The sequence below is a fragment of the Alosa sapidissima genome, chromosome 6 (assembly GCF_018492685.1).
Source record: "Alosa sapidissima isolate fAloSap1 chromosome 6, fAloSap1.pri, whole genome shotgun sequence".
NCBI classification, from domain to species: Eukaryota; Metazoa; Chordata; class Actinopteri; order Clupeiformes; family Clupeidae; genus Alosa; species Alosa sapidissima.
In genome coordinates this window covers 35,651,721-35,679,588 of record NC_055962.1, presented here as the reverse complement: position 1 = coordinate 35,679,588, position 27,868 = coordinate 35,651,721, and the positions used below count along the sequence as shown (strand labels likewise).

Here is a 27,868-nt window from a genome sequence, read left to right as displayed (position 1 = left end):
GAACGTCCACTTTGAGAGTTACTCTTCCGAAGCATGCCAAGAGAAGCACAAAGACCTCCCAGAAACCTGCCGTTATGAACACACAGGCTAGCGCTCTTGGGCAATCCTTTCAGAGCACTTCACATCTCTGTTCCTGGGAAGGCACAATGGAGAAGTCAATTTTTCCAGTGCACTACAGCGCAGCTGAAAGGGTCTCCTAATGCGCGAACACAGCATCTTTGAGTCCCTTTTCCAATAGCTCCAGAGGGTGGAGTTGAATCATGCGTCCTCCATTTGAAAAGGCGATGGCGTAATTGGCATGCCAACTGGCATGCCTGTTTTTGTGGCAGGGACGCTAATTAAACACAACACACTCGGAGACGGCATTCGGGACTCCGGCCACGAAACAATGCGGCTCGCTCTGAAGGGATGCCGCGAATGGCCATCTGAGTTGTTTGCTTTGCTCGTTCCATTCGGTGAGATGATTACATGGGCGAAAACAGCACTCCAAAAAGTGAGGCACGCTGCGGAGACAGCAACCAATAAGCCATGGTCCCCACTGTGGTGACAAATGGATTGTTGTCTCAGGGTTGTGTACAAAACCACAGGGTGGAGACAAGCGAATTCGCATAAACTGTGCGTAAGGGGGTTTTATTTGTTTTTGTTGCCTAGACAGTATTCCATAGATAGCGACATTAAAAGGCCACCGCTATTTGTCAGAGTGGTTTCGCTGTCTCTTTTTTTGGCATGAATGTTTAGTCTCCACAGACCCATGAGCACCGGTTCTTTGCTTGTTTTGTAAGCTTATGTGGCTTTAACAGTGTTTGGCTACTTTTGCCCCGAATACCTCTCTGAGTACAACATTGATACAATTAAGCCTTTAATCTCCGAAGTGAAATGGCATGTGGAGCTGTCTGAAGTGGTTACAGTTGGACTTTTGTCACATGGAAAACAAATATATCAAGTGGTTCATTAATGCTCTAATTTGAATTGGTTTTGGCCCTTGCAGAAAGATTGACTCTCTAAGGAAAAGAAAGTGACTGAATGTAGATGGAGGAACAGGTGTCTTATCCTATGGTGTTTAGAAACTACAGAGGCATTAAGGCTTCTTCTGTGATAGAGCAGGGTCATCGCATCGGCAACGTCCTCACCAGTGGGAGACCTGCTTTGATGCGTTCAACTTCAGAGAAAGTGTGGTGCTGGCAAACAAAACATGCCCCACTTTATGGGCATTCCAGCAGCTAGGTTGCACCACTCGTGTGCTTTGAAATCCCACATGTCCACCCCCCTTACACACACACACTCTCTCTCTCTCTCTCTCTCTTTCTCTCTCTCTCACTCACACATACACACACACACACACACACACACACACACACACACACATGCAGACGCACACACAGCCCCCCCCACACACACACACACTCTCTCTCTATCTCTCTCACTCTCTCTCTCTCTCTCTCTCTCTCTCACACACACACACACACAGTCACACAAGGGCGTAGATTTGCGTGGGGTCCGAAGGACGTGTCCACACCAATATCAAATAATGACTGAAAAGTCCCCACCAATATTCAGGTCGAAACGGAAAAATGCGCCTCATGCAAAGGGTTAAAATAATTTCCCACTTCAGTACCGCCACCCAAAATAGGTCTTTGAGACAGGTCTGTTTTTTAATTGGCATAGCTCGCTGTAGCTTATGCTGTCGATTAGAAGTTTTTGGCACACTTAGCTGCAAAGATCTTAGCTCTACAATCTTTGCTTGGCTGTGGATTCGAGGATGTTGGGCAAGAAAAGAAAGGTGGAGGACATCAGAAGCTATTTCAAGAAACAAAGTGTAGCCCTAAGTCATAATATTATGCGCTAGTTCAAGGCATAGAAATATGAGAAACTTAGTTTTTTGGTACACATTTAGTTGACAGTGCTGCGTGTAGCCTATAGCCTATTAAATGGACGTTGGAATCGACCAAATACTAGCTAGTTCAGCTATATCGCGATGGCATTTGTGTACTATGACAATGGTTACTACTAAGGAAAAGGAATGCATGCTTTTAACCAGCATTGCTATAAATGTTTGCTGAAATGAATGAAAATGGCAAAAACACGAGGATGTCAGTGAAAACAAATGCCTTTATGGGCTTGGCGTAGTGGAGATAGAACATGAATGCAAAACATTGTTTCCAACCGTTTTCTCACTCATAATGGAAATCGATTTGTTACTTTGTCAGAAGCAACCCAGCCGCTCCCTTTATCAGACAGCGATGGTGTGGCTGGGTCACTCACAGCAGCAGGTTCTTGAATAAGGACATGGTAGTTAATTGATTTTTTAGTGTTAGCAAGTTATAGGCTAGTTAGACCTAGTGAATACTACTGGTCTTCTTCGAGATTTGAGTCGTGCTATGTCACTGCTCATGACATCAATATTTTATTTATAAAGTGACAGAGGAACCCGGCCAGGTTGTTGCACAGATAGGGAAGATTCAGGGCTACAGGAAAATTTGACATGGTGTTTTGACATGGTGTTTTGACTAATGTTTTACTGCATACGCATCAGTAGGTAATACGTCAAAGTTGAAGTCAGGCACGCATCATACATTATTTATGTTTTATTTATTTATTTATTTATTTATTTATTTTGGGGGGGGGGGTGGCTGGGTAGTGTCCCCACCAAAGCTCAGACCAAACCTACGCCCTTGCAGTCACATGCAAGCCCACTCTGGAGCCACTGCTCTCCTCATTGTCTGTCAGTCCATAGAGATCACTTCTGAATATTTGTGTGTGTGTGTTTGTGTGTGTGTGTGTGTCCAAATGTCTCTCTCTGACTTTCCTGTGCTGTCTAGAAAAACTGGCCAGACAGCGGCTGACTCGGCAATTATGCATTCCATAGTACCAGGGAGGCATTCGTCTAAGTTGTTGGATAAAGGTTATATCCCAGGAACAGGAAATTAACGTGAGCCTTTGTCTTGTCCAGACTGGGAGAGTGGGCATTGTCTGTGAGAAAAGGCTACTCTTTTTCAGCCATGTCAAAGAAAACAGATCTACTTTACTCTCTGTTAGGTCTCATTTCACCTGGAAAATTCCAGGACCCCTCTGTCTCCATTGGCGTCTAACAGAATACTGTAAGTTGACTTTGAGCAATTTTAGCAGACAACCAACCAGGAATGTAAATTAATCTTTGTTTTCAGAGGTTGCCATGGACATTTTAAAATTCGGGAAGTAATGCCCTTTCACCATTATTGCCCTTTCATCATTATGTCACCAGAGGAATGTCATGGTACTACAAAGCTTTTTGGTGTTGATGAGTGGTTAGATTATCGGCCAATCTTAAATTGGGTTTGGCCTATGCTCAATGTAGCGTTCCACTTGTGCAAATGAGCTTGAGTGAGAGGAAATGTGGCTGTTAGAAGCAATAACAACTGGCGGTCAGCTTGAGTGAGAGGAAATGTGGCTGTTAGAAGCAATAACAGCTGGCGGTCAGGATTCCACATTGGTTTGCATTTGCTGTTGTACACCCCCTTGCCACATGTTGTCGACGCCAATGAAAGCTTAACTGCGGCGCATGTTTGAGGTAAACAAACAGGGAGGAATGTTTCATTATGCATCCAAGAGCACAGGGGGGGGTGTTGCGGGACTTTACCCGTAATTGAATGTGAAGATCCTCAGTGGAGATGCTGATGGTATGTTGGAGAGTGGGGAGTGCAGGGACATGGAGAGTGCAGGATTGCACACAGGCCAACAGGAAACACTATACACTATCAACATTGAGTTAGTCCATTAGCATCAGCATCAGTTAGCCTGTCCCAACACTGTGCCGTTGCTGTGGTTGGAAGGGGCTCAACACAAGCCCTTGCTGCTCACATGTAGAAGGGTTTTCCTACATCGTGGCCAACACCTATTAAAGTGTAATCAGTGACATGCGAGGCTGTGGGGAGAGCTGGGGTCTAACTGGGGCTGACACCTCATCAGTCACATCACTGACACTCGACCAGCCAAAGTCTTGCAGCTACACCTGGTCGCAGGCTATCGTAAGCCTATTTATTCTCTGTCATTTTCACCCTTGTGTTTTCATTTCACCATGTATTGAGGTCAATGACTCAGCATACACCATGCTAACACAGACCTTTGCACAGACCTTTGGCTGTACAGTATTTTTGGTTTCTTAATGGAATGAGTTCACAACAAACCACTTTAAAGACAGACATATTAAATATGCTATATTTACAAATTTGAGTTTAAAACATTTGGGAATTAGCTAAAATTAGAATAGAATAAAAAAATAACCACTTTCATCTCTCATCTACTCAAGTCAGCAAGGTTATCACAAAGAGTGTCACGGTCCTCTCTCATAATACCACTTTATACCTTAAGGGGTAAAAGTGAGTCACTGTAGCAAAAATATCAGCAAAACAATGTTGAATAATTTGTTGATTTGTGGTGAAATGAAAGGCTCCGATTTTTCAAACTACAGAACAACAGTCTATTTTCACAGTGCCAGACTGAATTTACGAATGCACCCCAACAAAGCATGGTTTTCTTGTAGCAGCACGCAACTCGATATCACATCATTTAGCTCACTAGCCGAGAGCTAGCCAGTCTTACATATACTAGCTGTAAAGACACTGACTCCCCAGGCTATGAGATAGGATGTCCTTATAAAGAAGATATTCAAACTTTTTTACCCTTTCTTGCACTTTGTAGGTGTGTGTGTGTGTGTGTGTGTGTGTGTGTGTGTGTGTTCTAGAGAATAAAACATTAGCACCTAAGGACAACAAGCTGCTCTGTACTCTGATGGTTTGCCCCACACCTCTTTTACAGTTGGTAGGCTCCAAGTTCATATTGCGTATAATGTCAAATGTGACTCATGCGGGTCTACATCAGGGCCTAATGATGTCCAGATGATGGCTGTGTATCACATATGCCAGCACATTTTTTAACAAATCAGGCCGGCAGCCTTTCCACATGATGGCCACCACTGCCAGTTGGCCTCAGCGCCCCAGCACTCTTGAAGCAGTGATGAGGCCTTGACACCAATACAGGAAGAACAAGAGAGAGTTTTAGGAACCTTCTCAACAGGCAGGACAGACAGAATCTGACCGAAGAGAGACAGAGAGAGACAGAGAGAGAGAGAGAGAGAGAGAGAGAGAAAAAAGAGAAGAACGAGGCATGATGGTCTCTTAGAAGTGTGAAGTCATCCTACGCGGTACAGACAGGCCTACGCTAATAGGCCTCTGCTGGTTCCTGCTTTTGGCAGTAGCCTCGTCTCATGCTTTTGAGTTGACACAGAAATGTAGGCCACCCTAGTAACTGTCGTATTTGACACGAGCAACTGTTCACATAAAGCTGTTTGAACTGCCAGGGCCTCCTTGTACCTGTATATTTTCCTTAGCTGCTGCCAGCCCCAATTAAAAGCTATGGCCGTGGCCGCCTTTGATTCTCAGTGTGGGCTTGGCCGCACAGCCTGGTCAGTGGTCATGCGTCCCTTCGGTGTTAAAGGGACGTGTTTGTTAGAGACGTGGCCCAGAAAAGAAAAACCTGAGGGGACAATGCCCCTCATTGTCAACCGATGGATCATGGGCAGATGACCCCCTCCATGGCGAGCTTTCCACATTCTTTGCGTGGGTGCAGAGTTTGTGGTCGGGCAATAACGTCGAAACCCCTGGGACGCCATTGTCCACAGAGACGGACAAACACAGACACAGATGCTTTGCCTTGAGCGTTCGCAGACGTCCGGTTATACAACACGCCCTGTGTGCGCGGTCATGGTCTGTGGCAAGGTGGATATAGGTGTCTTCTTTGTCTCCCTGGCGGGAAAGCTCTTTTAGTAATGTCAAAACCACTCTCACCGGCAATTGGATTGTAACTAATCTGAGTGTTTACAGTCACTGGAAGCAAACGAGAGAAGGGGTTTTCATGCAGGTTGCTAGGAAATAGAGAGAAAAGACAGGGTTGTGGTGAATGAGGCAGGACTGTTTCGTGATGGATTCCTCAGGTGTAAGATACTCAATAAATCTGCTCCATGTTAGAGTCAGAGGGAATAGCCGATCCTTTTCAGTAAATGACAAATGGCGCGTGTATAGGACAGAAATCTGTTGACTTAGTCGAATCCCTTTTTTCTCTTAATGACACGTGCACTGACAGAAATCAGCCTGATTGATTACCTAGACAGGCAAATCACTGCCAAATTTGAGAAGAGGGACCCATGACTGTCATGGATGAAAAATGGACGCTGAATCTCACCCAGTGTTGGAGTATCCTTTACTTTCCTACAACATTCGCTTTTTTAGTGTCTGGAGGGGAGTATATATTGGCTCTATAGCTGTTTCTATTACCTGTCACAACTCATTGAAATATGCTCTGAAGAGCTTACATTTGAACCCAGGCCCCATCCATAAAGTCCAAATTGGTGACCTTCATAAATCCTCAGACTTTGATACCGTGAAACTGAGCTTAATCTCAGCCATCTTAATTTGCTCCCTTTTGGAGCCATTTTTGGCCCCAAGCGTTTGTGTGACTCTTATTTTACCTGAGTTGCGTGACTTCAAACCCCTGTGCACAGCTCCATTGAGTGGCGTGACTTCAAACCCCTGTGCACAGCTCCATTGAGTGGCGTGACTTCAAACCCCTGTGCACAGCTCCATTGAGTGGCGTGACTTCAAACCCCTGTGCACAGCTCCATTGAGTGGCGTGACTTCAAACCCCTGTGCACAGCTCCATTGAGTTGCGTGACTTCAAACCCCTGTGCACAGCTCCATTGAGTTGCGTGACTTCAAACCCCTGTGCACAGCTCCATTGAGTGGCGTGACTTCAAACCCCTGTGCACAGAGCTCCATTGAGTTGCGTGACTTCAAACCCCTGTGCACAGAGCTCCATTGAGTGGCGTGACTTCAAACCCCTGTGCACAGCTCCATTGAGTGGCGTGACTTCAAACCCCTGTGCACAGAGCTCCATTGAGTTGCGTGACTTCAAACCCCTGTGCACAGAGCTCCATTGAGTTGCGTGACTTCAAACCCCTGTGCACAGCTCCATTGAGTGGCGTGACTTCAAACCCCTGTGCACAGAGCTCCATTGAGTGGCGTGACTTCAAACCCCTGTGCACAGCTCCATTGAGTGGCGTGACTTCAAACCCCTGTGCACAGCTCCATTGAGTGGCGTGACTTCAAACCCCTGTGCACAGCTCCATTGAGTGGCGTGACTTCAAACCCCTGTGCACAGCTCCATTGAGTGGCGTGACTTCAAACCCCTGTGCACAGCTCCATTGAGTGGCGTGACTTCAAACCCCTGTGCACAGCTCCATTGAGTGGCGTGAATTCAAACCCCTGTGCACAGCTCCATTGAGTTGCGTGACTTCAAACCCCTGTGCACAGCTCCATTGAGTTGCAGCTATTGAGTCAAGGTGCTAACAAGAATGCTGAGCATGTGGGCTAAAGTGGGTTTGTTTTTTGCTTTGCTGTAGATTATTTTGCATTAGAGCCACTACTAATGCAAAATACGAATCTGTCTCAAAGGGTTCTGTGTGTGTACCAGGGGAAGGTTCTCTACTCAATAACACATTGTTTTGAACAGATCGACTTGAGTTATGCAGAGGTTAGTATGAAATATGTAGGCTACAAAGCATTAGCCTTGAAGTCATTCCATATTAAATTGATGGTCATCCACAGCTGGGGAATGCGTGTCAAATTATTTAATGCACCATTAAAATCACATTTCACTCTAAATCATGAGGCTTACTAACTGGAGTGTCAGATTTATATTTATACAAAGGCAACACGAGTGTTCGTATTCATGCCTTCCAACTACACTTTTTGTTGTGTTGTGTACACAGTTAAGACATCAAAACATGTCAATCGGGTCCAGTGGGAGAAAGTATGAAACTAGTGCAGGATTACTAGAATGCAACTGACAACTCAGTTGTTCTGCAAGGTATGATGGTTGCCTTTCAAAATATTGCCATCTGTTATCTCCAAATTCCTCACATTTCTCCACATTTTCAGATGCTCACAGTGTAAACAACAGTAGTGGTCAGAAAGTCAGTGAGTGAAATACGCTGACTTTATCCCTGAGAATGTCCCATAAGCTAGCAGATGAATATACTTCCTCTGGGTTCATATTGAAGCTCAACTCACTACATTCATCATCGTATCTGCTTATCCGCTGACCTCAGTATCAACTCTAAGCCGAAAGGCATTTTCCCTGAGATTCGAAGTATTTGCAAACTTGTAGGGAATCAATAGATAAACAAACACATATGGTGCAAGATATCAACCTATATATTGTTACAAAAAAACACAATCAATAGCTTAAATTGCATATCTGTATTTGTTATCTTTTACCTGGAAATGTTTATATTCTGGCTCATGGAAGTATGGACTGATTCTAAGGGACATCTTCTGGGAAATGCGTCAGTTTCCTTTATGCAAAGAAGTATTCTGCCATACAAAGCCAAAGAGAAGTATCTGTAAAAACGGCAAACTGAGAAAAACAGGTTGTGTAGTGCAGATACTGCTCTTAGCCTTTGTAGGGCTGTATTGTCGCGCTCAGATGACAGTTTTTTTTAGTCCAGGTATGTTAAAACCAATACTGTGTGGAAGAGGGTGTGAGTGGTTTGCACTCTGAAAAAGATGATGTGGAAGAATTTTTTGCTTAAAGGTCTGTAAAAACTGAAATAAGGTTTGTCTTTCTTGTTAGTAGTTTATTAATCTCTGCGCAGAGAGGTCTCATAAGCATCAGGCAATCAGGATACAGAGACAAAGTCTGTGCACCCAAGAGACAATCAGTTGTTTCTCACACACACATTTATACCTTGCACAGTATCATAATCTCATTGTTTTATTTTATTATTACACCCTCTCTGCACATACACATGACTTGGTCAATACAATGGGTTATTTAAGAATCAAGGACATTAAGAACATTTCTAACGTCATACAACACATGATTTGCCATCGGAACATTACTTATTGAAACAGAAGTATCAAATAATAAGGACTAATAAGAACCTTAAGAACTAGATTAGTGTCAAACAGAAAGAATGAATTCACACTGCATTAGACGTATCAATTATAAGGAACATCACAAGCTAGGCTAAACACATTCCACATTCAAAAGTGTGAAATCTTACAGAAACACAAGTATCAAATCAAAAAGGTTAAGGTCCATTGTTGTCATTTTCCCCTCACAGTGACTAGACAAAGTCTTTGCAATGGAGCAACTTATTTAATAAGGAGCTAGAGCAGACGTTTCAGCCATTGAGCATATCCGGATGGTGAAACGTCCGCTCTAGCTCCTTATTAAATAAGTTGCTCCATTGCAAAGACTTTGTCTAGTCACCTTTTTCAGAGTGCAAACCACTCATAGAGTTTCCTTTATGGCCATGACTTTGAGTACATTGAGTAAATGTCTTCAGCATTGCTCCTAAATAATGCCTTGCCATGGCTGCAATAACGAGACTGGTGAACAGATCTGTGGTTGGTGCAATCAGCAGAAAGCAATTGTGTGTGTGTGAAATGGCAGCTTCCCAGCGCAAAAAAAGCTTCTCCTCGAGACCGTAAAAAAAGCACCAACTAGGCAACATGCCATTAGAACGCTAGAATAAATCACTCTACCTGGATGCAGACCTTGCATCTGTGATCTTCGAGTTGTAAAAAGAAAGAATGTGGAACATAAAAAGGATGATGTGTAAGTACAGCAATGTGTGCTGGTTTAGTCATAAAGCACTCTGAGCTAATCACAGTAACACAGACACACCGCAGGGAGTATTGCTGTCCTGTACCGGGTTCAATGCTAATGAATGACATGGATTCAGATGTTCGACCGCAAAATGTCCCCTGCCACAAACCGTTGAGCGGACGCCTGCCTGGGAGAGACATAAAATGCATCCGGCAGCGTTGTCAAAACAACGTGGCATGATTTGCCGTGGTACTATTAGAGTCAGCATTGGATGAGAGTTAGAGACGGGCGGAGCGAAGGGGAGCGGAGAAGAGCAAAAAAGGGGGATTTACCGTTCAGATGGGTGCAATTAGAAATGTGGATTCACTGAAGAGGAAGACACACCACAAGATAAATAAGTATAGAGAAGAGGAAAGAAGAGGCAGAAAGGAGGTCTGTAAACATGGGAAGTGGCTGAGGATGACAGGATGATGACAGGAATGGAAGGGAAGACGGAGAGAAGAAAAAATCAATAAAATAAACCCCTCTGAAACATGACCTAGCGATTAAAGCTCTGAAACATGACCTAGCGATTAAAGCTTGGTCATCAGCAGATTTGAGTCCACTGTGACGGGTGAGGTTTAGGTTTAGTCCAGTAAGAGAGTGTGGGGAGGCGATGGAGAGGGTCCACTGTGACGGGTGAGGTTTAGGTTTAGTACAGTAAGAGAGGGTGGGGTGGGGTGCTCCATATCTGTCCTTCTTCTTGTTTAAACTTGGAAAGCACCGCAATGAAGCAATAGTGTAACATGAGGAAGTGTGTGTGATAAGAGAGGAAAAGAGAAAGAGCAGAGAGAGACGAGGGGCGGAAATGAACGAGTGGAAAGGACACACAAAGAACGAAAAGACAATAAATACTGGAGGGGGATTCGGAGAGGCAGACGGGGCACAAAAACAAGGAGTGCTCCTTCCAAGAACATAATGAGCGTCAGCAGGTTTGAAGTTCTGCCTGTTCCGCTCAGTATGGAGACAACCCAGAGTAGGCCTGCCAAGGGGCCCTCCTCCACCACTCCACCACTCCTTCTCTCCTCCTTTCCTCTCCTCTCCTCTCCTTCTCTCCCAGGTGCGTTCTCCACTTCTGTTGACCTCTGGCTTTGGGATCGTGAGCATGGCTGCCGTTTGGCTCTGATGACTTGCAGACACTAAAAAAAAAGCTAGCAGATGAGCTGGAACGTTCACACAACAGATTACAAACAAAGCAGAACAAAACAAGTACAAATAGTTACAAATCGTTAAGGAGATGCTGCTTAAAATGTGGACAAATGACTTGCTTGTGCCTGAAGGTAATTTCTTCAAAATCAGATTTTGCTTCTGAAAAATTTTGTTCTATCTCAAGTCAAGACTATTTTAGGTGTGCTTTGAGCCATTCTGAACTTGGGCAAGGACAGTGGTCTTGTCAGTGCTGAATGAAACGATGCTGTAGAGTTCCATGGCAGCCATCTAGGTTTGGTAATCTTCTCCAGGCTGGAGGCAGACGAGAGAAGCAAAGTTGATTAGTGCTTGGGTGGAGCGGGAGAATGCCACAAAGCTAACAGTCCAATCAGCCCATTATCTGATCAGTATCCAGGGCTGGTGTGATGGGAAAGTATGAGGCCTGATGTACCAGACTAAACGGAGAAGACGTCAATCCATGAGATCAAATTTGGATCTGAAGTTATCTCTCCGTGATGTCTATCCGTCCATCCAACCTGAAAAGTGCTTTGACTGGCAGTAACTCCAAACTGGCCATAACTCAAGGTTGGCAACGACCGAAGACAGGACGTTGAGGCTATCGCTCAGGGAGCCAGCCATCTACTCCTGTCCCAGGTTTTTCCAGGTCAGTGGGGTGGTCGGTGTGGGGGCCAGGCCCATTATCGCAGCGCCAAGCTGCAACTTCAGGAGTATGTGGACTTAGACTCAAGAGTTACAGCAGGACAGGGGGCTTTTAAGTGTGTAATCAGCTGGCTCAATGCAGTGCGTGGGTCAGCAAGAACGCCGACGTTCCTCCCCCGACCCCTCTGCACCTCTCTGGCTGGAAAACCTGGAGAGGGTCAAGGCGTAGCTAAAGAGCTATGCGTCCAGCCCAACAGGGGAATTCTTCCACCCAGCTTCATGGGCCCTGAGAGAGAGAGAGAGAGAGCAGCTCAGCTGCAAGGGCCAGTTAACACTGTCCACTCCGGTGGGTTTATATGAAATGTTTGGGGCGGAGGTGGTGTAAGGTGTGTGTGTGTGGCTGACTGTGACGGTGGTCCCCTGACTGTGTTAAGGCTCAAATGAGTGGAATATACATCCTGTAAAAATGTAACACACACCCACACCCACACGCAGACACACACACACCCACACGCAGACACACACACACACACACACACACACAGAAAAAGAGAGAGAGATGTACCAAATGTACTTAACCCAACTCAAATGCATTGGCAATACGGCCCCAGCTGTGGCGCAACTGGCTGGGGCACCTGCACCGTACACCGGCGACCCGGGTTCGATTCCCGCCCCGCGGTCCTTTCCAGATCCCACCCCCCTGCTCTCTCTCCCATTCGCTTCCTGTCATTATCCACTGTCCTCTTGTTAAAGGCATAGAAAGCCCAAAAAAATATACTTTAAAACAAAAAAAAAGTGCATTGGCAATAGGATGCAATAGGATGCAGCCTCTTTTAAATTTGAATGTAAGAGAGAAACAGATGAGAGTTGTGTGTATTGTGAGGAAAAAACACGGTAGATAATGAGGACCATATTGATGAGTTGGGGATGTGGAATGGAGTAACAGGACAGGGAGCATAACCTACATTCTTACAGACTCACCCACTATGCCACACACACACACACACACACACACACACACACACACACACACACAAGCTCGCTCTTTCTTTCTCTCAGATACACATACACTAGTGCAATATGTAGACGCACACCCATGAACTCACACACAAACAAACACAGCTGACTTGCACCTGGTGTCAGGGATCAGTTGCCTCCAATGTGGCCTCATCCAGGGAATCAGAAACCCACGCAATGTGCAAAAGCGCTGAAATGTGTCACACACGGTCCATCCATCTGCTCCGCTTGCGGCGTATGAGCGACGGATGATGAGAGATGTTTATCTGACACGCTGTCTCCATACACACATGGATCTGCTCTTGAGCACCTCCTACACGTCATCTCCACCACCCGGCTTCACCCCCCTACTGTACGCTAAACTACGGGCCTCTAAAATGCCGACCCAAGGTTGCGCGGGCGAAACTCAAAAGTCGTTCCGATTTTAAACGGCTCCAGGGCCCCACTCCCCTGTCGTAAAAAAACAAGGCGAGGAGTGGCCGCTCTCACAGTCTGACGGTTGTAGAAATTACCATACATCATTTGAGGAGGATGTGGGGGAATGGAGTATGCAGGACTTAAGTACCCCCCATCCCACACACACACATACACATACACACACATATGCACACACACACACACACACACACACACACATACACACATGCACACACACGCATGCACACACACATATGCACACACACACACACACACACACACACACATACACACATGCACACACACGCATGCACACACACATATGCACACACACACACACATACACATACACACACATATGCACACACACACACACACACACACTATACACATACACACATGCACACACACACACACATGCACACACACATATGCACACACACACACACATACACATACACACATGCACACACACACACATGCACACACACACACACACACACACATATACAGTACACACACACATGCTGCTTCAGTGGTTTATGCCAGTAGATATGGCAGAAGTCTGTCAGTGCAGCCCTGGTTGAGCGGATTCCTCTGAGGCCCTCCCCACTCTCCCAAGAAGACTGATTGGACAGTAAGCGAGTGCAGACCTTCACCTCCGTCCAGAGCCCCCTCCCTACACCCCCCCCCCCCCCCTTGAACTAATTTATTCTTCTGGGAATAAATCCATCTGTTTCCCTTTGATTTTTTTTCCTGCTGGTTTTGGCACGAAACGCTGCCAGTTTTCAAAGCCACATTAAATGCAGGCAAAGATTTTCGAGCCGTGATTTCTTGATTAATTTCAATTTGTCTTATCTGTGTGATGGAGGAGCCAAGTTCTGTTTGGAATTAACTTCTCCTCCGGTTACAGGGCTGAACTTTTCCTCAGTTTTTGAAAAACTGCTTCCTCACTCTCCCTATTTTGTGACAGCATACTGAATTAAAGTAAAAAATAAAAAAAATAAAAAATAACAAAATGGACTTTACATACTGGTGGTATTACTGCCTCTGAGAATGGTTTAGAACATATGGGTCAGGCTATTTTCAATCCCACTTCATTCATTCAGTTTTTCTTTCTCAGACATTTCAGACATTACAGGTTCTGACAAAAAGGTCTTGAAATTATAAGATCCAATTGCGTCATTGTAGGGACAGAGCAGTATTTGGTTTCAAAATATCTCTTGGGCCAATTTTGTCCCGTAACCAAGCGACTCCAGTTCCAACAGAGTAGGCTATAAATCCTACACCCTCTCTATCTTACTCAGGCTGAAAGGGGGATTTTGTGTTATCCTCAGCTGTTCACAAACCAAGTACAGATAGTGGGATAAACCTTGACAGAGCAACAAAACATCTTCCAGGCTTTCTTTAACTTTTAAGCCACATTTGAATAACTTCACTCTGAGGCCTACTGTACCTCACTTAGCCTGTTTCACTTATTCCACTTTTATTTAACTTCAGGAATGACAAAGATGTGTAAGTTATACCCAGACCAAACTCCCAGTGAGACTGGAAGAAGTTTGGTTAAGTGATTTTACCACTGGATTTAATTATAACCATACATGGCACAAGAAAACACAGCAAAAAAAAACATTAAAAAAAATGAAGAATATTAACATTCTATTCTCTGTGGATCAGAGTGTCCTTTCCTCTCTGATTACATATACTTCTCTGTTTTAATCTTTAGTATTGGATTTGTTTTAGTTAGCTCATGTGGGACATGAGTTGTTGAACACACTTCAGTCATATTGTTCTGACCCTTTTCCTGAAAGTCTTAACTCTGAACTCCACAGACTCGGTTTACAAGACTGGACGGATAATAGTCAAACAGGACATGAAGGCCCTAATGTATTTGAACCTTTAGTGAATGCACACATAAACCGTAAAAGTGATAGCAAACAAACAAGCAAGAGAAACAAACTATTTACACGTGGAACAATGATCATCCTATTGGCACTGCTAATGCTTAAACATTTCACATCTGCTGTGAGCTTTTGCTTTGTATAACAATCAATCTACTCTAATGGTGGTAATTAGCCCTTGATTTGGAACACACAGAAAATAGCAAATGAGTGTTTACAAAGACTACGTTCGCCAGAACACGGACGTACTGGTCCAATGTGTGACCCCCAGATGAAATGGTCCGTTAAGCTTCTCGTTCTCCTCTCTCACCCCCCCAGTCTCCAGGTCTCAGGTGTCCTCGGAGAAGCAAGAGGCCCTGATGGAGAACATCACCAGGCTGGGCGAACGCTCCCGAGACCTCCAGGAGTCCCTGGGCCAGCTCTCCTCGCAGGGCGACCTGCTGGAGAACATCTGGAAGCTGGAGGGCCTCTTCCAGAACCACTCGGAGGCGCTGGAGCAGCTGAGCCGCACGGTGCGCGGCTTGGAGCGGGACGTCCGCAGCCTGCAGGAGCACTCGGCCCAGACGGACGACTCGGTGGAGCGGCTCGGACGCCGACTGGACGTCACGTCGGGTCCGAGGAACGCAAGCGTCGGTGGCGGCGGCGGCGGAAGCGTGGACGCTCAGCTGGCCCACGCCGCCAGCTCACTGCAGGCCCAGGACGCCTTGCTGCGCGAGACGTCGCTGCGCGTGGACCAGCTGCGGGAGCGCGTGGAGGACATCGGCTGGATGGTGGGTGCGGTGAACCACACCTTCTCCGGCGAGGTCAGCGTCCACCGCACCAAGATCCAGGACCTGCAGGTGCAGATCAGCAACGTGACGCACGACACGCTGACCATGAAGGTCATGCAGGTGCACCTGGAGGACCAGATGAGGAACGAGCTGGAGATCCTCAACGTCATCACGGAGGACCTGAGGCTCAAGGACTGGGAGCACTCGGTCGCTCTTAAGAACATCACGTTCATAGAAGGTATGTCTCAGAGAGCCTCAAACACACAGTAGACAGTAGTCATCAACAAGCTAGTCTCTACCTCTTGTTTCTCCACAATAATGTTATTTGCAGATATTTGCCAGAACTCAGAACAGAAATGTCGGGACTCAAGCGCACTAGGAAATGAGGATGATGAGAAAGCAAATAGTGCCGTCCAAGTGTGGTTGAGAGAAATAAAACATCTGTATATCACATTACGGCGACTCTCAACAATTTTAGACTTGAAATTAGTATTGAGGACATACCGTACCAAAAGATTAAAGTATACTTTTATAGTAGTTTGTGATAAAACTTAAGAGCCTGCATTCAGTAATAGCTGTAAGATACATAACACAAATGGCATTATAGATTTACATGACCCTCTTCTACTATACATATAAACAATGTAGCCATGACAACTAACAAGGCGTACATTATGGTACAATACCTATACTATGCAGATTTAATAGTTTACCATAGCGACAGATTGCACACAAAGTACTTACTTTAAGTGGAATATTTGATTGGCCCAACAATTATGTACCACAAATGTATTTTAAGTAACAAAATCTGACACATGCACACAAAATGTCTTCAAAATAGCGAGTGATGTCATGATGAGAATGCTGGCAGCCAGCTTGTGGTTAGGGCAAAAACGTAAGAGAGGATATAAAAGGAGCCATGTCTAATTATGCATCGTATCCAATATCTGCTTTATATATGGGTGGGATGAGGCTGAGTCCGGCCTAGAAACGATTGTTTTGAGCAACCTCGAGAAGCTCGCATTTGAGAACTCGGAGCCCTCTGTCATTAGCTCCAGTGCGAAACACACATTTGTATGTCATTAAGGGCCAGGAAAGAGCCAGGAAAGCTGTGCACCTCACACTGGCGATCGCTGTGCACTGTGCGCTGCTGCTGCGGTGGCGGCCGGCTGGCATTGTGTTTTTCCGTGTCTCAGCGCCTTGCTGCTTGTGTTTAGTTTCCATTCGTGTTTCTGGCACCGGCCAACAAAGCAAAAAAAGAGTACAATTACTGAAATGTTAAATTATTCACATGGATGTGTGTTTGTTTGCGTGTGTGTGTGTGTGTGTGTGTGTGTGTGTGTGTGTGTGTGTGTGTGTGTGTGTGTGTGTGAGGGTGTGTGTGTGTGTGTGTGTGTGTGTCATATTTGGAGGGCTTAACGCTGGAAACTTGTGATCATGGAACTTTTACAGTAACAGAGTACATATGTACCTAGAAGTGTTGTGCAGCAAAAGCCTGTGTCTATTTCTGATTTCCAGTCAGTAGCAAATCAGCCAGGAAACTAAATCAAAGTATTAGATCTACCACATCCTCTGAAGGAAGTATTAACCTTGCTCATGTGATCCTACGTTGATAGAAAACAATAAAACAACAAGCCTAGAATGTTCTGGAAAGGCCATGGCTGTATTGCCAACTTCCGTTTCCACCTCAACTAGCTGGCTCCTGGCCTGACATCAGAAGGCAACACACGACAGTGTTTCCTCATTTCACAAAGAACGCTCTCTTCAAGGAAGGAAATAGTATTAACTTTTAAGATCCCCCGCCAATTCCAACAGGCCCGCAAGAGCTGGTACTTGAAACACAGGTCATTGGTCCATTTTTCGCATACATGGGAAAGACCCACTCAGTTTTAGCTGGCTAACTGGGTTTGTTTATTATTTTTCTTTCTCAGAAAAGTTTCCAGTGTAATTAATGAATGACCCTAGGGGCCAGAGGAGAGGGTGAGACCATAACCCCGATTCCACTAAAACAAACCACCAATTAACCCCAGCTGCTTAAAGCTCTGGGCCCCCCAGATGGACTACTCTTTCCACTCAACCTTCAGTCTTGACCCCGGCCCTGCTGTGCATTCCGCGAGTCTTTAATGGACACCGCACGGTTCTCAGGACATGGGTCTGCACTCCACCGACAGGACCTGCAACAAGCTTTCTCTCCACTTTAAAGGGTGCTTCGCAACGTCTCGGAGCTTTGAAGTGGTGACCCGTTAAGAGCAGGTTATTAGCTATGGGAAGTCATCTGAATGTACATGTACTCCCATGCGGGGAAGGCTATAAAATACATTCACCCATAAAGAAAACTCAGAAAAAAGACGTTTTATTCGCTTTTAAGGGAGGCGTCAGCTGAGCTGTGCCTCAGTTCCAGAACTCGAGGCACCCCGCACGTCACACTTCCAGGATAGCCACAGATGTTTATATTGCACAGTTTATTTCATCCATGCAATAAGCTTTGATTGACTCACAAACTATCCCCTTTTATTTATTTCTAAACTAGCTGTCACATAAAACAGGCCCCTGTTATGCTTGTGAGTACTGAATCAACATTTGTTCTTCTTTGTTGCAAAATGAGTCAACGGCATCAAACTTGAATAGAGCATCCTACGCTGAGGTAAACGGACTGTGTGGGAGATGAGTCTCACAGTGATTTGATTGAAGCTGACAGTCAGACTCATTCTCAGTAAATGTTGCCCAGACTCACTTCAGAACAACATATCTCAGGAAATGTAAGAGACTAACATTGTTAAAATGTTTTGCCAAGATCAAATGAGGTCTAGGAACACTTTAGCTTTGCATGACAGAGTGCCTTCAAATCTCCAATGCTAAGTCATTCATCCAACGCTCTATTATAAATTACTTGCATGAAATACTATTATAAGATTCTATTGAAAGCAGACATGTAAAAGTCTCTGCTCTTTGTCCACATCTAGATCTAGATGTACAGACGTATAGAAACATTTCTTAAGCATTTCATTTCATTAAATTTTTTTACAATAAACTGAAATGGTTCTGATGTTATGGTATGGTATGGATCTCTTCCTTGTCCTGTCACTGTCCTCAGGCCCAAAAGGACCAAAAGGAGATAAGGGTGACGATGGCGCTCTGGGCCCAGTCGGTCCACCTGGCCTGAGTGGACTAAGAGGTTTGCTTTTTTTCCCCTTTACTTTAATTCCATTTGATATATGCTCGTCCTTTCCGTCCATAGACGTACTGTTGCATCCAAGCATCACAATACCATGTTTTCATTTGTTACAATGACTGATTCTGCACAGGCTACATGTGGTGCATATAATCCAAATACTCAGCCTCCCAGTACAACGCAGGGTCCAGATAACTGACTCACACTGCATGGGCCTTCTTCTCCCGAGGAGCCTCTCCCACCTTTATTACACTTGACCACTCACTGCCCTGCCATACGGATCTGTAGATCACACACACACACACACATCTGCTTATGGGCACTGTGCACTAAATGTATGGGTTAACTTTAGCACACTTGACCTGTTGTGTCGTGTATATAGCATCCCACGAGGGCGTTTTATCTGCTGATGACAAAGCATCTGAAGCCCCTGACAAGCTTCTCCTCCACACATACTGAGGAAGGAAGCAGAGAAACTCCCACTGTCTCTTTATCTTGTCTCATGTCTTGGGGGGGGGGGATGTCAGAGTGGAGGGGGGGGGGGGGGCATCTGACAGTGCATTTGCATGAGAACAGTACTCCACTCCCAAATTCCTGATAAGGTAGAAAATGTTTTCATTGTGGTAAATTGATGCCAGATTTCCTCCCCCTTCGCCATTTGTTAGAAAGGGGCTGTTGGAAGGCAAATCCCCATGGCGTGCGTGTGTGTGTTTCTTGTCAGGCGTTGAGGGAGAAAAGGGCGTCCAGGGTCCCCGGGGGCTGAAGGGAGCCGGCGGCCTGGACGGCGTCGACGGCCAGAAAGGAGATATGGGGCTGGAGGGGCCCAAAGGTACGTCTGATTAACCCCCCCCCCCCCCCCCCCACACACACACACACACACACACACACACACACACAGAGACACACACACACAGACACACACCCACACACAGAGACACACACACACACACACACACACACACCCACACACACAGAGACACACACACACACACACACACACACACACACCCAAGACAAACCCTTTTGTCACCGGGGGACGCGGCCCCTGAGCCACCCGAGCCGTGTGCGGCCGTCGCTCACCCGAAGCTCCAGAGGCGTCCCAGGCAGCTGCCCGCCGTCTGACAGACAAATGGCGTCCAGGAGGCTCTCGCTCCATCTCTTCCTCTCGTCATGCTGTCTTCTGCTCCACGCTCTGTTTTGCAGCCCACATCAACTCGCTCTAGCTCTCTCCATCCCTCTCTCTCTCCCTCTCAAAGCTCTCTCCATCACTCTCTCTCTCTCTCTCTCTCTCTCTCTCATAGCTCTCTCCATCACTCTCTCTCTCCCTCTCATAGCTCTCTCCATCACTCTCTCTCTCCCTCTCATAGCTCTCTCCATCACTCTCTCTCTCAAAGCTCTCTCCATCACTCTCTCTCTCTCTCTCTCTCTCTCTCTCATAGCTCTCTCCATCACTCTCTCTCTCATAGCTCTCTCCATCACTCTCTCTCTCTCAAAGCTCTCTCCATCACTCTCTCTCTCAAAGCTCTCTCCATCACTCTCTCTCTCTCTCTCTCTCCATCACTGCCTCTCTCTCTCCCTCTCTCCCTCTCATAGCTCTCTCCCTCTCTCTCATAGCTCTCTCCATCTCTCTCTCTCTCTCTCTCTCTCTCTCTCTCTCTCTCTCTCTCATAGCTCTTTCCATCACTGCCTCTCTCTCTCTCCCTCTCATAGCTCTCTCCATCTCTCTCTCTCCCTCTCCCTCTCATAGCTCTCTCCATCTCTCTCTCTCTCTCTCTCTCTCTCTCTCTCTCATAGCTCTCTCCATCTCTCTCTCCCCCTCTCCCTCTCATAGCTCTCTCCATCTCTCTCTCTCTCTCTCTCTCTCTCCCTCTCATAGCTCTCTCCATCTCTCTCTCTCCCTCTCTCTCTCATAGCTCTCTCCATCACTGCCTCTCTCTCTCCCTCTCTCCCGTTCTCCGGCTCCCTGTGACTAATGTCCAAGGCCTTTACACATGTTAGGAATTTAACTCACTTGTGAGTTGTGAGTATCATACACATAGCATGCAGATATTGGCCCTGTGAATGTGTAACATCTATTTTATTCACTATGAAAAAATCGCTGACAAAGTCTGTTTGTCAACCAGCACTGTAAAGGTTAACTGACATTTCCTCAACAGACTTGGATGACTCACCACGTATTTCTCAGTGATTTTGCGCCTCATCCCCGGTGTGCAATATAGCCCTAGTTTGTTTTGCTTCTTTGGACATACTCACAGTGACCCTTCCCGGCCACAGACCTCCATCCTTCTGGCTGACCCCCTGAGCCTCAAGCCCACCCCACACACAACAACAACAACACAGCCCCATTCCAACGGCACATGGGAGGCTCGGGAATTCAGGCAGGGTGTTTATTGGAACACAAGTCTAGTTTTTGTCATCCAATACTCCCAATACCCCAGACTCTCGTTCTCTCTTTCTTGCCTTCTTTCTTTCTTTCTCTTTCTCTCTCTCCATATCTCTCCCTCACACTTACTCACACACACACACACATACATACATACACACACACACACACACACACACATACACACACACACACACAGACACACACATAGGAGCATTATAGGACATGACCCTCAACAATAGACCCATTCTGTTTTCACAGACCTTGAGTTTGCTAAACAAGCAGCTGTTGGGGATCTGTTTGGTTTGGCCCAACTGTCCCGCGTCCAAATCTCCAAACTCCCCCGATCCAATAACAATAATCTGCACGGAGAGACTGCCCAGACTCGCAGTTGTGCAGCCCTCGACCCTAAACACACTGAAATGGAGATTGGGGCGGGGGGGTTAAGCAAATAGGACAACAAAAACATCAAAGGCACGCTGCTCTGCTGTAAAAAAGAGAGAGAGAGAGAGAGTTGCAAGGGAGACCAATGAGGGGAACTTGAGACCTTGAGAGGCTTGTAACTAGCACCTCCGAATAGCTTGTCCACTCCCTGCTCCTGCTCTCGGTTCCGAGCCTGGACACCATGGCCACTTCCACCTCGGAATATCCCAGCTGGTGCAAGACGCTTTTGTGCCTGCGGATGTGGTCAGCCCAAGAAACCGACCAGACCACCATTTAGTGGTCATGTTTGGGTGCCACTGTCCCTGGATACTGTCCTGTGATTCTGGAAGAGAGAGGACTCGGTAAAACACCGCTAATGCACAATAATGACTTCCTTGTATTCTCAACAGGGGCGAAATCCCTTTATGTACTGCAGCCTTAGCGCAGTAGCAGATGTGAAGGCCTCAGAGGCGGCTCGGAGGCCACTGATGTGGCTTAGAGCTGTCTGTCAGGGTGTGACGGAGGCGGGCTGGCAGGGCGTGGGTCTGCTTGGAGGTGGCCCAGGCGGCAGAGCTACTGCTGCTACTCCCACAGCCTGGGTGGTGGTGTGCATTCCTCAGAAAAAACCCAGACACGCCATTTCACAGAATTAATAGATTTACCCTTTATTTGAGAGGTTTTTACCTTCTCTTTTTTTTTTTGCAGCCAAACACAATGGAGGTTTTTCTTGTAGGCCAAGTTACCAGAAATGAGAAAGTTATGAATTCTCTCATCCACAAACAACAGAATGACCTCATCCACAAACAACAGAAGATAGTCATCACTGTCGACAAGTGATTCAATATAACATCTGAAATACATAATATGTACAAGCCTGTTTTCAAAGAAGTTGGGCCGCTGTGTAAAACGTAAGTAAAAACAGGACACAGTGCAGAAAGTTAAAAAATAAAGGTTCAACAAAACTATGAATGCAGTTTTGTGCAGGCCCACTTTTCACACTGTAGGACCCCACAGACACCCCAGCCCTGAACTATATTTTCCATGACCTTCACGTAAAGGGGATTTCCAATAAACAAGACATTTTCATTAAGGCTGTGTTGACAAGGCTAATGTACCGTACTATTATGCTGGGTCACTGCTATATAAACATCACTGATCATTCTGTGGGAAGTCTTACGTAGAGATGACTTTCAGGCAAATAAGTAGAACAGGCCACTATCGGATTTCATGAGCTGAACTCTGTTTGATGACATCATGGATATGCAAGAGCGTAACAGTAGTTATTGTAAGCCTGTGGTTTCTTAAGACTCCATATTCCCTAGAGTTTCAGTAAAGTCTTGAATTAGTGCATTGAAACTGACATTTGCGAATGTTGCTTCACAAAATGCACTAAACAGCATTCAGATGGAGGACCCACTTCAAACAGTAAGCTGAGCAACAGTAAATAAACATAAAAGTCTGCAAGTCTAAGTTGCTGTGACAGAGAAACACACTATAGTTATTATTATCAGATTTCAGACATATACAGTAAGTATATATACATACTTCTAATGTGCTCAGAATATATAGAATTGTCCTGCTTTTGAAACCAGAAGTACCAGTTTAAACAGGAAAAATACTATTTTCTTGAGTGTGGCCAATCTGGTTCAAGTCTGCACATCTTGCAGATTAGAGAGCATGAATGGCATATAAAGCTGTAGGTTAATGCATAATAATAGGATCTACAGTAGTCTGGTCTCTCTCACTTTGTTCTCTCCAGAGGAAGGGCTTCATTTTAGAGCTATTATACCCTGTAAAGCCAGTGATTAGACCCACCTCTGTTTCTCTGCTGTCGCTATACCATCATTGGCAGCCGGTTAAAAACCACAGACCCCCACAGAGGGTGGCCTTTAATTCTCCACCCCACACCCTTGCACGTTCCCCTGGGTTCCCCTAGGTCCCCAAGGGTGCGGTATGTCAAGGTGTGGGGTGGTGGTGCTGGTCCCCAAGGGTGCGGTATGTCAAGGTGTGTGTGGGGGTGGTGCTGCTGGTCCCCAAGGGTGCGGTATGTCAAGGTGTGGGGTGGTGGTGCTGGTCCCCAAGGGTGCGGTATGTCAAGGTGTGGGGGGTGCTGCTGCGTCCAGTGGTGCGGTATGTCAAGGTGTGGGGGGTGCTGCTGCGTCCAGTGGTGCATGCCAGTTCTCTGCTGTCTGTCGTTGCCCACCGTGCTGACAGTGTTTTTTCTTCCCTCACAGGTCAGAGGGGAGAACGGGGGCCCAAGGGGGACAAAGGAGACCGAGGCGACAGAGCAGGGGAGAGAACAGGTACGATTCCATTTCACCATGCTGCGTGAGAGCTCCACTGTACTGTAAGTACATTTGAATGCCACAGCACAGTGTTTTTCAACCTTTTTTGTGCCACAGCACACTTTTGACACTTAAAATGTCCCACGGCATACTAACATCCTGTGTGAAGAAAAAATAAACATACAACAGCCTACAATTTCAAATAATACACAGATATGGCCTTATTATGGCTTCTATGCAAGACCTGCTCAATAAAACAAGCGCCCTCCGTTTCATTTGTAGGTGACTATATCTAATTTAATTGTTGTTATGAACTGGATATGTGATGATTCTGTGAATACTGGATATGGGGCCCCCGTTGTACAATGCCTGCATACCACAAATAGTGCAATCATACAATCAATGAGAGCATGTGGTTATAAATTCTTTGATGCAACAGTTGCTTTTCTGGACCAGTGAGTGACATTTGGGTAATTTTTTGCGGCACACCTGATAATCTCTCACGGCGGCACAGTGGTTGAAAAACACTGCCATAGCATACATGAAATTGAATGATATCCAGTGTTCCTGGGGCATTTCCGGTGGCACAGTTAACAACATTGAGGTAATTGTAACTTGTGGACAAACACAACTTGAAAATACAAGTTTTAATGTTAGCATTTTGTAGAACATTATGCAGTAGTTTGATTCATTTTCATTTCAAAGTGCCTGTGTTGGTTTTGAATGTTTCAACTGGAAACCCTCTAGGAAAAGATTGAAAGGGTCTATACTGTAGGTTGAACAAAACAACTGAGAAGGTTCTCTAGCCGTTCTTGTTGTATAATGTGTCTCTTCTTTTAAAAGTTCCCAAAAAGTGGATGGAATACAAATGCTGATTCTGATGCTAAACATTCTGAATGTAGGTCTCACTACACTCATAAGTCTGCTGTGTCATGTGTTCTTTCAGAGTCGTGTCTACGAATACCTCCAAAACATTTACAGATGAAAAAAAAACACCATTAGTTTCCTCCTGGATGAGCTATTGCATTTTGGAATTTGTTCATCTTGGCCACGATGTGAGTGGTTCCGTCCAGCACCCCAGTAAATTTCAAAAGCAAAACAAGAGGCAAATCACCTGTACATTTCAGTCTAGTGACTTTACGACCAAGTAAAAGCTGCGCCTCGAGGACCTTTGTAAAAACATGACCGACTCCAAACACACGTTTCAGGTTCGACAGCGCACCAGGCACCTTTCCCCTGTCCTCGGCCTCGGCTTTGGCCTCGGTCTCGCACAGCTCCTCATTCATCTGCTGCAATGGCCATGTTGGAAGCTTTGAGGTTTTCTCTGAGTTCTCAGCGTCTAATGGGGAAGGCTTAGTGGTCGCATAGAACACTGATTAAAGTTTGAGATCATCACTTTCCGCAAATGCAACCCCTGAGTGGTGTACTAAGAGCCTCTCAGCTCAGTGTTTGTGCAGTTAGTGTTCCTTTTGTGAAATCAAAGGGTTCTGTGCCACCCTCCTCTACCCTCTGGCAGGTACGCCATTTCAATAAAACCACAATGTACTCTCAGGCAAGGAAAGAAAACAAACCCAAAGCCGCAGTTATTTCCCCCCGAGCGGGAAATATTATTTTTTCTCGATGACATCATTAGAGCTCATTTTGGGCCTGATGAGAGTTGGAATGGGGTTCTGTCAAAGTGACAGCTCCAAACATCTGAAACGGATTTCGCCCTTTACTTAGGTACGTGGGGGGAGGCCGTGGGCTGTGACTTAGAGGCCCACTCAATTAAGAGGATTGAGGAGGGTGTGGTCTTTTTTTATTTTATTTTGTTTTGCTGTGGAGTTTTCTCTCCCTCTCTCTCTATCTCTCTCTCTCTCTCTCTCTCTCTCTCTCTCTCTCTCTCTCTCTCTCTCTCTCTCTCTCTCTCTCTCTCTCTCTCTCTCTCTCTTTTGTGAAATTGGTTCCATAAGTGTGAAGTGTGTGTTCATGTAAATGAATGAGGTTTGTGGGATTCCACGCAGGGATTTCACGGTCCTTGATGTAGGCCGGCTTGCTCTGTCACCACTGCTGTCTGCTTAGTCCATTCATCATTGTCTCTGTCTTTGTCTCTGTCTGACATTGATTATATCACACGGGGATCTCTCTCTCTCTCTCTCTCTCTCTCTCTCTCCCTCTTTTCCTCCCTCTCTCTCCCTCCCTCTCTCCCTCCCTCCCTCTCTCTCCCTCTCCCTCTTTTCCTCTCCCTCTTTTCCTCCCTCTCTCTCTCTCTCTCTCTCTCTCTCTCCCTCTTTTCCTCCCTCTCTCTCCCTCCCTCCCTCTCTCTCCCTCTCTCCCTCCCTCTCTCCCTCCCTCTCTCTCTCTCCCTCCCTCTTTTCCTCCCTCTCTCTCTCTCTCCCTCCCTCCCTCTCTCTCTCCCTCCCTCCCTCTCTCTCTATTCAAAAGTGCTTTATTGGCATGACAAATCTGCCTATCTCTCTCTCTCTCTCTCACCCAACTGGTGTGGCAGACATGGGGGATGGCACATACAGTGTGGTCAGATGTGCGGTGCCGTGTCCATGCAGATCTCTGTGGGTAGTGTCCACAAACGTGCTCACCAACTCTGATACCTCCACACGTCTCTCCCCAAGGGCTCGTTGCCTTCAATCTGAACCAGTGTGTAATCGTGGGGTCAGAGTGGGGCACGAGGCCTGAGCTGTGTGTTTCCACACCCCATCTCACACACTCCTCACACACTCCTCACACACTCTCATGTGTAAAGGCGAGGAATAGGGGATGGATGTCTGGTTTGGAGTTAAAGCACTTTCAAAGGGTCTCAAAAACCACCTCATATGCCAGTCATGAAAAAAAATCTCTCCAGGAAAAAAAAAAAGAGAAAGACTGTTGTACAACCAGCTTGACATGAGTCCCCAGTGCAGTCATGTGCTTCAGTTTACCAAAGTGCCTGTGTTACCGTAAGCTGTGGGTGTGCATTTACTGGTCTGCCTTTGAGACAGATGCACATGCTGTTAGTATTCACACTTGAACCCCAAACAGGAACACTGGGGAGTCTTCGGCCTCTAGGACTAGGACAGCTCTTGCTTTTGCTGACTCTGAGCAATGTGGGCCAGTTCACCTCGATCTGTCTGCCAAACGTTGAGATGAGTTGAGGGAGTGTTTTGCAAGGTATTGACAGCGCTGGTTTACCAAGCCGTCTCCCACGGGAGGGAGAGAGTTGGCCCTCGCTCTTAAGGAAATCTCACACGTTGGGAGTTGTGAAACAGGAGAGGTGACATCACTGGGGGTTTTGGAACATGTTTCGATTTCTGCTTTTCATTACTTTGTCTGGACAATTAGTCGGATTCGGTTAAGTTGCACGCAGGAATTTGCTGGCTTTAAGCGGTCTTCACCCACAAAAACATGTTTTCTTGGGTTAGCACTCCACAAAAACAGGGTTAACTCACCATTCCAACAAGCTCAGGACTTCCAATATTCTTGATCTATTCATCTCCTAGTAAGAAACCTCCTTTTGACAAAGTGCGTCTGTCAGCTTCACTAGTGCATTGGATGTGCTTATTAACTATTGATATTATCAGCAACACTACGTCTAGATAAGAGTTGACGCATTAAATCTCAGTGTGTGAGTGCAAAGCACTTTGTCCTAGATTATCAACATCAACTAGATGTCCTGACTGATTGCTCAACATCCACTCCGCACAACGTCATGTGAACCAAGCTAATACAGACACCTCTGAGGAAACACAGAATGTGCTCTCTGGATTTGGATATCACACGCGTACGTGACAAGGGGAGTATAGAGTGACTTCCCGTAGACGTGAGGCATTTCCTCCTGGCCGTGTTACCCATCATGCCCTGGGCCACATGGGGTTAGGGGGAGGTGTGTTTGCATTCTATTTGCTGCCGTGGGAACAGTACGCAGTACGAATGAGGCGGGGGGGGGGGGGGGGGGCAGACCACACAAACACGACAGTGACGCCAGCACTCCCCCGCTCAAGCCGTCCTTGTAACAGTCCAGATGCGTCCGATGC

At 46.1% G+C, this 27,868-nt stretch overlaps 1 protein-coding gene across 1 annotated transcript in view; it reads left to right on the top strand.

The window, feature by feature from the left end:
* Positions 1-27,868, top strand: part of scara5 (scavenger receptor class A, member 5 (putative)) — a 49,642-nt gene that overhangs the window by 15,825 nt on the left and 5,949 nt on the right. Inside the window, exons 4-7 of the mRNA XM_042095980.1 lie at positions 15,147-15,836; positions 18,693-18,773; positions 19,492-19,599; positions 23,811-23,879. Coding sequence (XP_041951914.1) covers positions 15,147-15,836; positions 18,693-18,773; positions 19,492-19,599; positions 23,811-23,879 — 948 coding nt within the window. The remainder of the gene's footprint in view (positions 1-15,146; positions 15,837-18,692; positions 18,774-19,491; positions 19,600-23,810; positions 23,880-27,868) is intronic.